The sequence below is a fragment of the Lipophrys pholis genome (assembly GCF_963383615.2).
Source record: "Lipophrys pholis genome assembly, chromosome: 6".
Lineage (NCBI taxonomy): Eukaryota > Metazoa > Chordata > Actinopteri > Blenniiformes > Blenniidae > Lipophrys > Lipophrys pholis.
In genome coordinates this window covers 31178029-31195376 of record NC_137629.1, presented here as the reverse complement: position 1 = coordinate 31195376, position 17348 = coordinate 31178029, and the positions used below count along the sequence as shown (strand labels likewise).

At 41.2% G+C, this 17348-nt stretch overlaps 2 protein-coding genes across 3 annotated transcripts; one reads left to right on the top strand and one right to left on the bottom strand.

The window, feature by feature from the left end:
* Positions 1–111: 111 nt before the first annotated feature.
* Positions 112–9512, bottom strand: ncbp1 (nuclear cap binding protein subunit 1). 2 transcript variants are annotated; one of them, XM_080465865.1, is made up of 23 exons: positions 9331–9512; positions 8508–8596; positions 8244–8344; positions 8002–8158; positions 7782–7889; positions 7314–7435; positions 7148–7217; positions 6738–6953; positions 6557–6654; positions 6409–6472; positions 6203–6313; positions 5942–6006; positions 5799–5861; positions 5639–5713; positions 5442–5545; positions 5176–5298; positions 4868–4970; positions 3682–3775; positions 2772–2875; positions 2572–2689; positions 2343–2483; positions 1476–1589; positions 112–614 (listed from the first exon to the last, which is right to left on the bottom strand). In XM_080465865.1, the coding sequence occupies exons 1-23, from the start codon at positions 9362–9364 to the stop codon at positions 501–503; spliced, it is 2388 nt and encodes a 795-aa protein (XP_080321991.1). In that variant the 5' UTR covers positions 9365–9512; the 3' UTR covers positions 112–500. The 2 variants fall into 2 exon arrangements, with proteins under 2 accessions (XP_080321991.1, XP_080321992.1); XM_080465866.1 differs by having other exon boundaries at positions 2343–2480; positions 9331–9509.
* On the top strand, positions 9510–15830 carry tstd2 (thiosulfate sulfurtransferase like domain containing 2). Its single transcript, XM_080465870.1, has 9 exons — positions 9510–9760; positions 10678–10964; positions 11045–11153; positions 11276–11395; positions 12111–12216; positions 12339–12454; positions 12981–13139; positions 14199–14337; positions 14419–15830. The coding sequence occupies exons 1-9, from the start codon at positions 9614–9616 to the stop codon at positions 14652–14654; spliced, it is 1419 nt and encodes a 472-aa protein (XP_080321996.1). The 5' UTR covers positions 9510–9613; the 3' UTR covers positions 14655–15830.
* Positions 15831–17348: the final 1518 nt, after the last annotated feature.

The following is a 17348-nucleotide window of genomic DNA, read 5'->3' as shown; positions in this document are numbered from 1 at the left end:
ATTATTTGCATGAATCCATTTATTTTGGTTTTAATCCAGAACAACAGTGAAGAACTCCACCTGGTGTGGAGGTGTGCAGGATTCAACAACACAAAGAAGGAGGCGGATAAAGACGCTGGAGCGTTTTTTTTTAATTTCTTTCCAATTCCACATGAAACGAATATAAAAAAAGTAGAGCGCTCTCTAGATTCAGGATCACGTCTCCGGCTCCGTCTGGACTCAGACGGTTTTAAAAAGACTCATTCATATGGACACGACGGGGAGGTTAAAGTCAATTCAACTAATAAAAAAAAGAAAAACCAAGACAAATTAAAAGAAAAACAAAAAACAAAACAATCACTACATCAAATTGATGACGTCCTCAGGTGTGGTTAACCGTAATGAATGGCACCAAAAATGTATGGACAAAAAAAAAAAAGAAGAGGAGGAGGAGATTCTTGATGCAAGAGCTGGTAGTTCCTAATGTTTGGCTTCACCACGGCGGTGACGGAGTCCCAGCCTCAGAGCTGCAGGGCGCAGAACTGCTGGTAGACCGCCAGGATGTGGGGGTCCAGCTCGGCCGTGAACAGCAGGTTCTCCAGGGTGCCCATGTACTGCTGGATGGTCACATGGTGCTGGGGGGGGGGGGGGGGGGGGGGGGGGGGGGGGGGGGGGGGGGATGGGGGGACAAACGGTCAATGTGAGTTCTAAGCAGGTTTAGAGCTTTTTAATCCTGCGTAAGAGACATATAATCCTCGGGTTTCATTTCAAGGGCAGGTGGAGGTGAGCCTGGAGGAAATCAGTCTCACCTGGTGACACTTTTACTGTGTTTTTGTTTTTTTGTTTACCTACAGCAAGACAAATATATTGATTGAGCACCGTTCAGATAAAGTGCTTTACCAAGAAATAAAAGAAACACCGTGAACAAAGGACTCGCTCTCCGCTTCCAACAGAGAAATAATCCGTTTCTACGTGAGCGGAGGAAACGCATCACTTTATCCGCGATTAATTTGGATTATTTTGGAGTTGAAGCCTCGTTTACACAATGTGTTCCGAGTGTCCGTTTCCATGACAACAGTGCTTAGAGACAACAACAACACCGTTTCCTCCAGAGTGTCATGACTCCCAGTCCAGATTCTCCTGGAACATGGTAGTTATATAGTTGAGAGTCACTTTAATAAGAATACAACTTCAACGTCTATATTTGCTGCTGTTGTTTATAACTTATTGTTCTCTGTGTCGTTTCATTCTAAAAACAACCAACAGCACCAACTGGTGGCCTGGCATGAGAACTACAATGTATTGAGTGTTCCTGCTGTTTCCGTGGAAACGGACATCATTTTAAAAAAAACCTAAATAAATAAAGGCGATTTCACTTCTAACATCTTGTAAACAGCGCCACAGGTTGCGGTTTCATTCACGCTTGTACGCGATCAGTTCCACGAGCTGCAGCGTTCTGGCGAGTCTGGTGTTTTTTTGTTGTTTTTTTTTTTTACCATGAGGAAGATCTGCTGCAGCCGATCGATGCAGTTCTTGTACCAGGGCGTGCTGATGTCCACGCTGCCCGTCTCGCAGCGCACCAGGTGCTCCGTCAGCAGCATGATGAAACGCTGGGGGAGAACACGCCAGAACACATCAACACAGCCGCACTGACTGGGAGCAGGCGAGGAGGACGATGACGTTCATTTACACTCGTTCATTCTCCTCCCGTGCTTCTTTTTCTGGAATCTGAATCCCGGCTGGACGTCCAGAGTAAAAACAAGACAAGTTCACAGTGGAGATGCTAAAAATGTACATGTTTTCTTCCCGGGTGCTCCCCAGGTGATCAGTGATTAAAGTGCCAAATGACCAAAGGGCCTGGGAATATAGAAAACAGCTCAACAAAGTAGTGTGAATTGTAATAAATAAATTAAATGCCTGAAACTATGTTAAAAGGTGAAGCTTGTTAAATGTTAATTAGAGGCAGGAGGTGAAAAGACAAAAGGAAGAGTGCCGACATAAAGAGGAGAACTGCTGGCAGCTTGATAACACAAGTAGACTTCTGCTTTTGTTCACCTCCGTGTGAGAAGAGAAGCCGGTTAAAAGTTCCTGCTTGATTCAAACCAACATGAGGAGAAACAAGCTTTGTCCAGGTTTTCATTCCAGAACCAATCCCAGACACTGAGCCCAAAACTTCAAAACTTTTTAAAAACGTAATTTTAATAACATTTCAGGCTCAGAACTTTTGTTACGTTATCGACCGGTTTTTACATTTCAGGTTCTATGACATCATATTTTATAAGAATCAGAGTCGATGTTACACGTCGGGCTCTAACAAGGTTTTAAACAAATATTAATACACACCAACACACGCGCCTCAGTACCTGGAAGATGACGAGGAAGAGGTTCTTCTGTTCGCTCTGAGCCGACTCCACCTTCTCCTGCAGCTTCTCGATCTGCTCCTCCAGCTGACCCTCCTCATCCTCGCTGTTCTTCTCCATGTCCTCTTCGTCGCCGCTGTCCTTCTGACGATGTACCAACACACACACGTGTAAACAAACTTCTCCGACACACACTCTGTGTGAGATTATTAAAAACAAAAACAAGAGTCACCCTCTTGTGCTGCTGCTTCTCCAGCTTGTCTTTGGCCTCTTCCAGCTCCTTCTGGATCTTCTGGACATGTTTGTTCATCTTCCTGAGGGTGGAGTGGAGGATCTCCCAGACGAAAAGTCTACAAGGAGGAGAGCATTGTCAGTTGTCAGTTGACGGCGCAGATCGGCTTTCGGAGAGCCGGGGAGAGGCGGACGTGTCACCTGGTGAACTCGTGAGCCATGTCCTGAGAGAAGAGCCAGTTGGCCACGGCGGCGCAGTCCACGATCTGCGTCCGGACCATTTTGTCCACCAGCACTGCGATCATCTGGCAAAGAGTCGAGTTAGGATCACTTCACTGGGAGCTCCTGAAACACTTTTATTCAATCATTCTAAGGGAGACAATCACAAAATACTTGATTCTACATCCGTGCTACACATTCAGCTGTATCACAGTATCTACCAGACATAGTGCCTATTTTTTTTCCTCCCCCTCCTGGAATGATGAAAGCGTCCTCTTATTGGCTAGTGCTCGCTACATCCACTGATTTGATTGGTTAATGTTTACCGTACAGAATGAGGGCTCCCGAGCCAATCGGGGGCAGAGTAAGGCGGGCCATGGCCATAGTTCATAACGATATATTATGTGACAACGTGCAAATACTATGGATGGATTTTCATGAAATAGAGCAGACATGCCACGGTTTCTAAAAAAATAAATAAAATTAAAAAAACTGTACGCCACTGTTTACACCTATCCAGTAAACTAAACTGTGACTTGTTGCTTTGGCAGGTACCCCCCCCGCCTCAGTTCAGCTGATCGACGTAATAAACTTTGAAATATGAAGAAAACATCAACAAATTTGAGCATTTGAAGCGTTTCAAAAATATATCACAAAAAGTCACGTTGACTCTACTTTTCTGAAGCGTACACACATTTTTTATTTTATTCTATTGCTTTTCACTCCTCCATTATATCTGAACAGATATTTCCCCACCTTGTAGTGTGTACACAGTCTTTAGATTTTCAGAAAGCACTTTGAGCTTATCGTATATGATGAATGTTGCTCTGGACAAAAGCTTATTATTACTACTATTATTTGACAGCAATAATAATCTCAAGCTGGTCTGTACCTGCGGGTGGTTTCGCCAGGCTTCATACACCACTTTAAGGATGTGAAGCTTCCCCTCGTCGCTGTCTGTCAGGCTTTTCAGGATCTCGTGGAACCTGGAAGCAGCAGAGGAAGGTCAGGCCGGAGCTCGAGCATTCACAGAGAGACGGCTTTTACCGTGTAAATTATAAACAACATTACTTACAGTGAACATTGTATTTTACATTTATTCATTGGATTTGTGACAAATATCCAACAGATTGGTAGATTATTGATGCCGATACATAATTTTGAAGTCTTGACCTTGAATGTCAGGGGGAAGCTGGTTTGAATCCCGGTGGAAAAAATAAATAAATAAACTATCAAAGAGTGAGTGGTGACCTTGAAAAACGTGCAGCCAAATACACATTTCTGGTGATGTTATGGTAAAATAAAGTCTGTTTTGTTTTAGAGCAGGAAAGTTTACATTTCACATAATATTGTTTTAATACATTTAGATGAATCGTCTCACAATATTAAGGTTACCATTTGTTAGTATTGTTTTTTTCAGTCACACAACATAGAAATCGGCATACTTTATTGATGTAATGTTAATTTGAGCAAATTGAGAATGAAGCAGTTAAAAAGTTTTAATGCAAAGAAAATCAGAGCGCTTTAAAAAAAACAACTACCGTGAACAAAATGAAATTTCTCCCTTTCACAATAATGCTGTTTTGCTGCCAAGTGCTGCTCAGTTCTGTTGCACCGTGATGCTTCAGTGGACAAATTAGGAAAACTATTCACTAAAAAGTTCAGAGTTAATGTCTTCTGTGTAATTTCTACACTGGTTAAGTCGTTCCGCTGATCTGATGAGACTAGGAGTGTCAAACAAAAAGGCCCGTGGGACAAAAACAGCCCGCAAGAGGCTCCAACGCTTATAGGAGAAGCTGTTTTGACATTTCACTGTAATTTGCACCAAAACATTTCATTAAAATTGGCTTTATCTTGAGATTGTAGTCATTTTTAATAGCAAAACCTGATTTAAACTACATATGCACAATAATATAACTATTATCACAAATCCATACATTTAAAAAAAAAAAAGATCATGACAATCAGATGCTTTGAATTCTTCCTCTACAGTTTTATTACTTCCCATAAAAGCATACGAATATAAATTAATAAACATTCGATCTTAGTGTCAGTATGAGTGGTTGTGATGAACGTACTTTCCAAGGGCGCTGAAGGAGTGGCTGAAGGATTTGGCTGCGAGGTGCAGCAAAGTCTGCAGGAACACGTCGATCTTCAGGGGGTTGAAGGTCTCCCCTTCGTCTGGAGGGACGGAGAAACAAAATGAGAAGAAAAGATTAAAACTGATTAAATGTTTAATAGAACCTCAGTAAATCTGACTGACCGGAGAAACATGTCAAGATCAGTCAATCAAGAGTAGGACAACTGCTTAACGATTAGACATTTCACTTTAAAAACTAGTCAAACATTATGAAATGTAAAAAAAATGAAAGAAATAAACACTAACCATCATCATCTTCTTGGTTGGGGTTGGGGACGTCTTTCAGGATAGTGAGGATCTCTTCGTTAGACGCCCGGTTCTTGATGGCGTTTCCAATGGTGATGGACATGGCGTAACCAGGTAGCGAAGCTGTGAGGAGACAAGAGATCCACCATCTCGTTACCTGCCATGTAAAAAAATCTCTCCCTGACCCACCTGATGTGGACCAGATTACTGCAACAATACGACCCTGCTTGGTGCTACTCGTTTCCAAACGCGCGGGCGACTCTTACAAGCGCTCTCGTCTTCATATTTGTACACGAAGATGGGCTCAGCGGGGATCAGGGCAGAGAAAGTTGGAGGGACGAGGTCCACTATCCTCTGGTGGTAAGAAAGTCTGAAACGAAGCGAAACAGATGTTTTCCACACAAGAAGCAACACTGGAGACAAATGCATCTAATAAAGAAGATTTCAACCACTCTCTTAATACCTCATGGACTTCTCCAGAACCTCTTTCACAAACTTGGGCTTTGGCTTGTCCAGGTCCACAGTCAAACAGTCAGACCTGTACGGAGGGAATCCACGTGATCAGATGTGGATAAAACTTTACCACAGAAGGATTCTCAGGGTCTTGAAAAGCAGCAGCTCACCAATCGTCCCAGCTCCACCGGAACTGGAAGTTGCTCAAATGGTGAGAAAACCAGTTGATTAATCTGTTCAAGAAGTGGGAATAAACGGAGAGTTACACTCACACCGAGGCTGGACGGAGGTAAAAAATGCAGAGTAACTTCACCTGTCTATGCATGAGGTGTTCATGGTGTCCAGCCTCATGTAGAGCATCTCAGTGGCTTGAGCCAACTGACCGGCAGACGTTAAAGAAAAGTCTGTTCTATACTGATATAATTCCTCACAGCGTCTGTATGAACTGATCAAAAGTACATACAACACTGTGTTTTTACAACATATCATTTAATGCAAGATTTGACAAAATAAGGTTCAGTATAAAAAAACTCCCTGGAGTTTGAAGCCTATGAGCAGAGAGTATGAAGGATACAACTTGGGGCAACGACCCGGGTTGCAGTTTGCAGAGTTCGATAAGAAGAGTTGTGTACATGACGTCGAGGTGAGGCGGCGACGGCAGCTGGAAAAGTTCTCCAAAGATAACCTGAAAGAAAAAATATGTTAAACCACTTTCTACTGTGTCCACTCATAGCACAAAGAAAAGAAACGGTTGTTGTTTCTTCTTCTTTTTGTTTTTACCTCCACAATGTGATAGTTGAGAGGGATTTTATTCTTCCCTGGATAGCTGAGTAACTGGGCAGCACTGGAAACACACGGTGAAGTGAGAAATACAAGCATCCGAGTGACAGTTCAGGTGCGCATTGAGCCGATTAAGCTCACTACTCACCATGTTTTCCTCTCTTTCCAGTGAGTTTTGATAATATACTGCAGGTTTTCTTCAATGACAAATCTCTCCACTGAATGGCTGCCGGGCATCACTGGACCCTGATGAGAACATGTGAACACAGCATGAAGATCAGATTCCTCCTTCGGAACATTCACACTACATCGCAGGAATGGCGGCGAACCTCTGGGGCGTCAGTGTAGTCAAACATGCGGAAGATGACCCGGGGCATGGGGTACTGGGCGTCGGGCATGTGGCCCGGCGGGGTGAAGGGGGGCAGGTTGTGTTGCAGGGCTTCACACAGCACGCTGTCGAACGCGATGTACGGACGCAGGACGTGACGCTCCTGCCAGCGATCCTTCTTCAACTTCTGGATCTGAGACCAGAGGCAGTCCAGGTACTGAACGGAGGAGAGGAGAGAGGGAGTAGACACTCATTTACAACCATCGTTATGGTTTTCATACACTAAATGTAAAGCAATAGAGGCTGATGATGAAGAAAATCATCCATCCATTACAAATACGTGCTGCTAATTTTACTCATCAACAAGGAGATAGAACTCCTATACTTGTTCATATCAATCTAGACTTTTACCTCCTCCTGTGGATGAGGCTTCTCTGCTGTCCAAACCTGCAGCATGGGGACGTGAGTCTTGACTCTCCTCCTGAGAAACACGTAAAGACACACAGAAGCCATTGAAAGACTGAACGGCACCAAAAACAATTAAATACAGTAATGTGGAAGTTGACATGTTATTTACTTGAGGTAGCCTTCAATCTGGCTCAGAAGCCGGTCCATCTCCACATCCTTCTTCTCATAAAGCTCCTTACCAACCCAGGGCAAACAGGACAGGACAACATACACGAACCAGTCCGACCGAACCTGCCGGCGACATACACAACATCAGGGGATCCAGACAGGAGCCTTAGAGATGCACTCAAGAGTTTAGATGACTCCCACAATCAACATTTAATAAAAATGTAAATTAAGACAATGATAGAGGTGAATATGGACTGGGACTCATGACACTCTGAAGGATGCCCTTGTTGTTATTGTTCATCTATTGATCATGTGCAGGAGCAGCGTTTCAGAAAAGTTGTTTTCAGCGGCTCCGAGCACCGCTGTCATGCAAACACATGCAAACACCCGCCCAAAATGCAATGAAAGTTGTCCGTTTTCACTTGAAAACTTTGAAACGTATATTACTCCACGTCAAATGTCTACCAACCTGTGGCACATCCTCCTCCTGAGTAACACTGATAAAGTTCTCAAACATGGCCACCATCGAGGGAGCCGCGATCACGTGGCAGTTGACCAAGTCGGAGAGAAAACGCACCTGATCAGAGAGAAATCATAGTGGGAAACAAATTATCAAAAAATGACCAAGATGTTGTGAGATTTAGATTAATTTAAAGACAACACGTGAGAGCATTTAGGAGTCAGCATACCAGATAAACGGCTTCAATGTACAAGTTGTTTTTCAGCGTCTCTTTCAGCTGCCTGATCATAGCCTCCACAAACTCGCCTCCAAAGTTGTAGTTCCTGGCGTTGAGGAGGCCGACTAAAGTCGTGTAAACGGTCAGCTTCTCGGGCAGGAGGCGGGCGCTGTGGATTCAACACAATTCACTGAGCACAAGCATCCAAAAGACAGTTTTAAAGAACCAAAGAGGGAGATTCGTAATGAACCTACACAGTACACAGAATTCGAAGAATTTTGTTTTTGTAGTTTGGGAGATCGGCCTCCAAGACTCCTGCAAGACCCTCTAAGTTGTTCTCGAGTGACGACGTACTCTGTTGGGGGGAAAAAAGTAACAAGCATTAAGAATCCGCCAACACAATAGATCCCTACTTTCTTTATTTTATCTGTCTTTCATTAACTAAAATAATCTTATACTTTTCAGAGTTGACTACAGTTATTAATAATGAAACAAAATGTGACAATATTTGCCCTTACCTTTTCCCCCACTCGACATATCAGCGACTCCAGACGGTCTTCGATCTCAATGGGCTCTGAGGTTCTCCTCCTCTTATGAGGTTGGCCTCCTGCAGGAGTAACAGAGGAAACAAACATGAAACATCACAGCTGAAAGAAATTACACAAACACTAAATCCTTATTGGTTTACGCAACAAATTTCACATGGCAAAGTTGCCAAACTTTTACTGCAAATGTTCTGTGGTTTGTATGTATATGTCATAATTTGCAAAATGCTCAACGTCTTGTACAATAACACTGTTGGGAGCAAAACATGGGGATTGTATAGTATTTATGGACTATTTTTGTAATCATTGTATTTTATATGATTTTCAGAAATTAATGAAACAACAATAATGATGCTGATCCCAGGACCCAGTACTGGAATTAATGGTCCTGGAGACATTAAATAACATTAGGGTTTTCTTTTGTTTGTTTTTTTTTAATTTACTCATGTTTTGCAATAATAAAAGAGCTAACCAGACCCAACTGTTGGCTGAATAATATCCATTACAAATGTTTAATAACAAATTGAACTGCGCTGTTGAACGAGGCTAATCCAGGAGCTCCAGGATTCATTTAGCCTCCGCAGCGCCACTTTACCCAGTTCATTCGGGAGGCATTTATTAAAGCGCAATAATAAAAAAAATAATAATTATTGGTTATCCCAGACATATCCAATGTGTGGCACTGTATTTTTGCACTTTGGCGACACAGACGCGTCAAACACACGCTAACTGTTAGCTAGCAGCTGCTGGCTAGCCTCACGTCGGAATCACATGCCGTGAACGTGAACCGACTCACCCTCGTTCTCGTCGCTGTGTCGTCTCCTGGACATGTTTCACTCCGGCGTTTCGGTCCCGCTGGTGAAATAACACTGAAATAAACGCAGTAAGTCAGTGAAAGACGCCTCTGCGAGAGGATTCTTTGAGTGAGGAAAATAAAGCGGTCCGATTCAATTGAAGCACATCCGGGTCACTGTCGGGGCGAGCGGAAGGGGTAACACGTATTATAACCGGGCTTCGTGATAGGAACGTTTGAAATACAGACCGATTTAAATGTTTAAACATCAAATCGTCAAGTTTTTATGGAGCCCAGCGCAATGACAGACGACGAGACACACTGCTCGGAGTTCAGGGACTGGGAGGTGGACACTTCAATCTGTAATGGATTAAAAGAAGAGCGACAACTTTCTGCTTCACAGAGAAGAAACTACAGCCTCTGTAGGAGGAAGGTGAGTCCAACCAGACAACCTGTCCCCTTTTTAAAAAGATTTCTGTTCAGGAGAGTCCAACCAAACAATTTATCCCCTTTTAAAAAGCTTTCTGTTCATATAACCAGTCCACAGACTGCTAAAGAAGAGGTAACTGCAAAATAAGCAGGACAATTATAGCTGATCATTTTACTGCATGGTTGTCACTGGTTTGTTTATATTACCACTTGTCATGTAGTCCTCCACATCATGGTTTATTGTGCTAACGATAATCACAATAATATTAAGAACCATGACTCTAATAATTTTTTAAAAAAAAGAAAGAAATTAAAATAAATTTTGTGGTATAGGGACTGAAAAAATAGCATTTCGGGTGGAACAAGTCAAATGAATAAAACAAGTGATAATACACCAAAAAAGATAAAAAATAAAAAAAAAGATCAAGCTCACTTTCATTACTTTAAATTAAGAATATTTTTTTGCAGTTTGTTCTCAATCTTTGACCAAAGATTTGGAACAAACTCAAATCATTCTGCTTGATTTGAATTATAACGTTTGATTCAAATCAAACAATATGAGAACTGAATATCAGTTGAATTTATTTCTATAGCGCCAAATACAACAGTCTTTTCAAGGCATTTTTACAGGAAAAAACCCAATAATTCTAAATAAACAAGCAAAGGAGATAGTGGAAAGGATAAAAGTGCCCTTTGAATAGGAGAAACCTGCAGAATCGGAAGAGGAGACTTTCCGCTGTTATGGTTGGAGGTTAAAGGGTAGATGGAGAGGACAGAGATGTGATGGAGGCAGGAGGATCATCAGTAGTTAAACTACTTAGAACTCACACTGTGGCAGCGGATGGTTCACAAATGAATTAAGATTGCACTGTGAGCATTCACACCCACCTCCTTTTGGTTGTTTTTTTTCAATCCCTGCAGGCTTTCGCTGCGTTTGTTGCGACTAAAAGGAACCGCAGTGAAGAAAGCTCCCCATCTTGGTGCTGCTGCAGTCAGATCTTTAATGATCACTCTGCAATTCACAAACACGTGGCCCGGACTCATGACGCTGAAATTCAGCAGGTCACAAAGGACTCGTATGAAAGTTTGTCCAGCAAACTGGAAGAAGGGCCTGAGACAAATCAGCGTGTCGACTTTGACGCTGCGGCTGGGAACATCTCTGCATGGATACCCAACATTAGCCACGTCTCAGAGGAGCAGCTTAAAAAGTGAGAATGAAGTCATGCTGTGAACTCTTGATGTCAGGGTGATGGTAAACGTTGTGGTTATTGTCTTGTTTATGTGTTAGTGGTCCAGGGAAGGTTCTCCTCTACTACCACTACTGTCAGGTGAAAGATCCACACGTCATCTGTGACTGGCAGAAAGCTTTGTGTGAGAAACTCCACTTAAATGGCAAGGTGAGTAATTTATCCTTTTCCTTCCAGCTGGAACTCTTCTTCTTTTTACGGAACTGTTCATTTAAAGTAACTAACTCATTAAAATATGCTTCTTCTTCTACTTTTCTTTTTTTTTTTTTTAGATTCGAGTGGCAACAGAAGGCATCAACGGAACAGTCGGCGGCACCAACGTGGCCACTGACATCTACATTGAAGCGATGTGTTCACACCCGCTGTTCAAGATGGAAAAAGGCGACTTTAAGGTCAGAATCAGATCAAATGTGTGTTGCTTGACAGTCCCTTAAATAGCAATCTGGACCACATTTAAGCCCTGTTATGCAAATTTTGAGAAATGCAAGTGGGTTTAATGGTCTCATAGGACACAAGCCCAGAGTCAAGGCAGTCAAATGTCTATGAAAATCAATGCAAACACCAAACAATACAACTGAACTGCATAAACATTCCAAAAATATGTTTAAAGATATACACAAAAAATTATTCATAAATAACTGAAGGTTATTCCCAAAATGTCTAGAGAGAGAAAAGCCTTGAAGTGACAAAACGACTAATGATTTAAAATGTCCTCACATGTAAAAGAGACAAGAAATAAGGACATAAAAGGAGACTTAACAGGAGCAATTCAATTACAGACGGACATGAGAAGAACAATAAAAACATTGAAAACAATGATGAAAGGGTGTTATAAAGAAAAAGTCAAAATGATTGCAGAGAGACACAACACAGCTGATAAAGATGCAAAAAAATACAAAAATATAATAAAGTAGTTCTGCAAGAAAATATCCAACAATTGGAGAGAGACAGAATTACCACATAGGTGTAAAACAAAGGTATAATAAATGAAAAAACAAAAAAAGGCACACAGAAAATCCCCACAATGAGCCTTTGTTCTCCACAAACAAAACAGCACTGGTGTTTTTATGAAACTTTATATTCATACGTGTGTATGTGACTGTTCAGAGCAGTGACGGAGGCGCAGAGTGTTTCACCGACTTGAAAGTCGGAGTCTACAAGGAAATCGTCCCCATGGGATTGGATCCTGATGTTCTCTCCTACCAGCAAGCAGGTACTATTACTGATGAACCGACGGAGAACCTGTTGCTTCCCGGCACTCACTTTCTCGTTTTATGTAATGATAGCTTTTGTGTTTCTTCTCTCTCTTTCTCTCTCTCTCTCTCTCTCTCTCAGGAGTTCACTTGGAGCCCGAAGAGTTTCACAAAGAAGTGGAAGCTGTTTTAGCGAAAGGAGATCTGTGTGACGACACCGTCCTCTTGGACTGCCGCAATTTCTACGAGAGCAAAATTGTAAATATTGCATCTGTTTTCTTTAGATTCTAGAAACTCGTGTTAGTTCCGGGGCCACATGAGGCCCTATTTCATCTTGAGTGGACTGTACCGGTTAAAGAGTGCCAGAATGACATAAGTTTAAAAAAAGTCTCAGATTTTGCAAAAAACAAACAATTAGTCCTGAAAATTGCTGCATTTTCAAGATAAAGACAATTTTAATGATATCTGTCTGGTGGAAAAATACAGTGAAATGTCCCAAAAACATCTACAACGGTTGAATTGGAGCTTCTTGTTTTGGCCCACGGGCTTTAGGTTTGATGTCCCTGTTCTAGCGGTTAAATCTCAAAGGAAATATAACAAACATGAAGAATTTGCACTGTAATTTATTATGATAAAAAGAGGAGTTTGATTTTGATCTTGCTTTAGTAAACAATCCGATTCACAATGTTTTAGTGGACCTTGGAAAGTTTTTGTTGTATTTTATGAGGAATTTAATCGTAAGCCGATGAAATGAATCGATTTGTAATATTGATTTCTCATCCAGGGGCAGTTCTCGCAGTGTTTGGCCCCCGACATCCGTAAGTTCAGCTACTTCCCGGACTACGTGGACCAGAACCTGGAGCTGTTCAGAGACAAGAAGGTCCTGATGTACTGCACGGGGGGGATCCGATGTGAGCGCGGCTCCGCGTACCTCCGCTCCAAAGTACGTGGGCCGTGAGAGTTTAAAACTGATCCGTCATAATCCTCCTTGGCTTACACTTCTTTTCAACCCCCCCCCCCCCCCCCCAAAAAAAACAAATCAGGTTTCTTTCCCATAACTGTCCGTTACTGAAACACCGTTACTTCCTGAGTTCCATGTTGGGGGTCTTTTCTGAGGAGCTTGCATGTTTTTTCTTTCAGTGGTTCTGTCAGATTTCTCAGTGCTCCGTCTTCGTGGGTATTAGTCTTTGTCACTTTAAAAGATCTTTTCGGTGTAAATTAAATGTGATCGTGAGGGTGTCTGGCTGCACCGGCTCTTTAACTACATCTGATGTTTACAGCAGGTACGTCTGAAAACATTAGAATACCCCAGGAAGGTTTAAATCATTCCGTCTTCTGATTTATTATTTCTAATAATTTGATCCTTCAAGTGAAATATAGAGCATCTAAAACTCATTGATATGATTTACTTTATTTCAACCAGAGGCCATAATAATCTCAATTAAAACTGCAGTTTCTAGTTCAGATGTAGTTCAATGTAGACAAATAAAATCACAAAAACAATATTTATTCATTTTGTGTTAAACAATGTGTTCTTTTATTGTAAGTACTTATTTGTGTATCATTACTAATTCGTACTACTGTAATACTATATTTTCTGTTTTATGCATTTTAGTATTTTAATAATTGTTATTGTTTAATCTGAATTTTTTTCACATCATTGTGGCGCTGCAGTGATTACTGAACCTCCCCTTGTGGGATGAATACAGTGGCGGCCAAACGAAGCTTCATGAATCAGGCTTTATTTTCCAAAGCCACTAGATGGCGCTGTCTGTTCAACAAACTTTTGAAAACACACTTCATTGCCAGTCTTTTAGACTCTTTCTTCAAACCAAGAGCGCCATCTGGTGGAGTCAGAACGTGATCGATGAAGCTTCATTTGGACATCACCAGATTAATGTTCTCATCTCCTGGAGACTCATCCCAGATTATTTGCCTCTTTATTTATTCAGTGTAAAATGTGTGAACGTTTTCCTCCTGACTCTTGTCGGCCTGCCTGCAGGATGTGTGCAAAGAAGTTTATCAGCTGAAAGGTGGAATTCATAAGTACCTGGAACGTTTCCCGGAAGGTTTCTACCGCGGGAAACTCTTTGTGTTCGACGAGCGGTACGCAATCTCCTCCAACGGCGACGTCATCTCAGGTCGGTTGTTAATTTAACGAACGGTATCATTAAACACCGACGTTGTTCGGGTCGCTTGATCGATCCTTTCTCTCTGCTCAGACTGCAGGTACTGCGGCTGTCCGTGGGACCGCTACGAGCTCTGTTCGACCCGGTTCTGCTGCCAGCTGGTTCTGTCCTGCACGAGCTGCAGACGGGACGGGCGCACGGCGTGCTGCCCCACCTGTCAGAGCAAAGGACGAGCGCCGAGCGGGGCCTCGCCGCCGCACAAAGAGGAGTGCGAGTGCACCGAGGGGCGGCCCAGGATCCCCCAGGATGTGTCGCCACACAATGGCTGACAAATGTGCACTGATCTGGAAATGTATTTCTGAAGAACAAAGGAAAAGTTAATTTAAAAAAAAGAAATTTAATGAAACAGGATTTAACCATTGAACTCTTTTATAAGGAATATTTACATTTGCTGTTTTTTAAAGATTTTTAAAAACTCAAATGACACAACAAATTCAAATTACAGTTCTTAACTGTGACAATTGTTTGTTTTCTTTATTCATCCTCTATGCTGCTTTATCCAACTTGAGAGGCGCTGGATTCTTTTTTTTTTTTAAATCGAGTTTAATAATGTAATTGTGTTCCACACACCGTAAAAAACAAACAAACATATTAAGAAATCAGACAGTTTTGCAGGTATTTATAACAAAAAAAATTGTAAAGTCAAACGTACACATAACAACTCACACGTAACGGCTTACAAAATGTATTTTCTGGACTACCTTTGTATCGTACAGTAAATCATAAGAGACAAAATCGCTTGTTCAAGGTTTATTTTTTCCTCCCTGTGCGTTCATCTTCTCCGGCTACTTGTGTATCCTCCCGAAAACATGCGGTTTAATGGACACCGTGTTGTGTGTGTGTGTGTGTGTGTGTTTGTGTGTGTGTGTGTGTGTGTGTGACTGTGTTTGTGTGATGGACTGAGGATGCACTAATCTGAATATGCAACATGCTCTTGTATGTTTCTTCGGATCCTTGTGGACTCGGTCTGATGTCCGACGCTGATCATGGCGGCCATTTGTGGCAGAACCCGGTGAGCGTGATTAAAATTGTGCTGGAATGAAGGTATATAAAACTGTCTGAAGCACTGAATTGACTTAATTGAATTGAACTACAGTTCAGGTGGAATTTTCAGGGAATTTGAATAAATTGATTGTTGGAATACAAATAACGCTTGCTGAGGTATTACACTTTACAAAAGAGTCACAGAAAACATGGCATATAATACGTGAAGGAAATCTTTTTGCCACTATTGCTTCACAGTTTGAGATATAAGATGAAACTTTGAATAAATTCTTGCATTTAAAATTTTACATTTTGCTTTTTTTTTTTTTATTTAACTTGTATCCTGACTGTTTAGTTGTTTCTTTACTTAACATTTATACCTTTTTGTACTACTTTTGACTGCCATACTATTTGATCCACAATTTAAATAAAAAGTGACTTTGATAGATTTTTTAGCAGAGTACAGCTTGTCCAGTTTGATTCAATTTAAACTGTTTCAGAAAACCATATGCTTTAAACCTTTTAAGTTTATTTACTCAAAACATTTGTTTTCCTCAAAATTGTTTCATAAAATTACTCTTGTTTTGCCAGGATAATCGTCATTAAAAAAAAAGTTGAAAATACTTAACATTGAGGTGATTGAGGCTAATTCCATTAATATCACTCAAATATTTGAGCATTCATATCTTAAAGGCAACCAGTGGATGCGCCATAATTAATCCACCCATTTATTTTCTGTACTGCTTTACCCTGTTCTGCTGAAGCCCATCAAATAACTGGGCAAAGGCAGGATACACCTGGACAGGACTCCAGTCCACCACAGGACAAAAACACAGAGACACAACCACACATTCATACCTAGGGTCCCCAATTAACCTCACATGCATGTTGGGAGAACATGCAAACTTTACACAAAGTGTGTTGAATATTAAACATTTTTCCAATAAAAGTTGCACAGCACATCCTCCGGGTTGCTGAGCTGTCAAGTGGCTGGAATAATTTGGTTAATCCCCCAGGGATGATGGCAGGTATGGAGTTGCAAGCTTTTATTTTCTGTTTCACCCGAGGGCTTTAGCATTTTAAAGAACTCATCCGGAAGATTAGTGTAGCAGCATTTAGTTGTCACTAGCCTGGAGCTCCCTCTACCGGCTGTATCCGGTAACGCTTACTCCTTGTTTCATGTCAGTCAGTATGTATGAAAGAAAAAAAATGTATATAAGTCGCTCTGGACTATAAGACGCAGGGCCAGCCAAACTAAGAAAAAGAAGTGTGACTTATAGTCCAGAGAATACGGTAAACTGGAATTACCCCCTATGACTGGTTCCCTGTAAAAAATTCAATTTGGTCCAAAATTGGCAAAAATCCAATATGTATATGTTAAAATAGCAGAATTCCTGTTGAGGTTCGGTACGCGTGTAACGACTTATTTGTGTGGCATATGTGTATCGATTTTCCGAGCTGTGGATGAAATGTGGTTCTGGGGCTACCTTTTGTATATTTTGTTGGTGGCACCATTGAGCCATGTTGTCAGTCATGTGATTGCCGCAAATTATAAAAGTTTTTCGCTTGGTCTGATGAGTGTGCAAAGTGTCGCATAAAGTTATGTACATTTAAGCCCTCAAAATCCCATTGGAATTCACAGCTAGATAATCACAATAAGAAGAAGGATCCTTTGGCAATTTCAGAGCTCGGACCCTAATAAACAATATGTTGTTTTTTTTGTTATTTTTTTAAACACCTCTTTATTGATTTTAACAAATAAAGAGCAATGAACATGCCTTCTTATGCACAGATGCAAACAGATAAACAGGGGAAAAAACACATTCATATATATGTATGAAAAATAAGTAAATCAATAAATGAACTAAAATAAATAGAAAAAAAATTAAATAAAAAGCAGCCCCACCAAGAGTCAAACCAAAGTCTAGACAAGTTGTTCTTATCAGTGCAATTGTATTTTACTACTTTAAAAATAATTG

Bases quoted from the DNA above. Each gene is read 5' to 3' on its own strand.
- ncbp1 (XM_080465865.1), bottom strand. From the start codon at position 9,364: ATGTCCAGGAGACGACACAGCGACGAGAACGAGG. The intron at 8,597-9,330 runs GTGAGTCGGTTC...TTACTCCTGCAG, and splicing joins ACACAGCGACGAGAACGAGG to GAGGCCAACCTCATAAGAGG. The intron at 7,436-7,781 runs GTTGGTAGACAT...TGTCGCCGGCAG, and splicing joins AGGAGGAGGATGTGCCACAG to GTTCGGTCGGACTGGTTCGT.
- tstd2 (XM_080465870.1), top strand. From the start codon at position 9,614: ATGGAGCCCAGCGCAATGACAGACGACGAGACACACTGCTCGGAGTTC. The intron at 11,154-11,275 runs GTGAGTAATTTA...TTTTTTTTTTAG, and splicing joins AACTCCACTTAAATGGCAAG to ATTCGAGTGGCAACAGAAGG. The intron at 13,140-14,198 runs GTACGTGGGCCG...GCCTGCCTGCAG, and splicing joins CCGCGTACCTCCGCTCCAAA to GATGTGTGCAAAGAAGTTTA.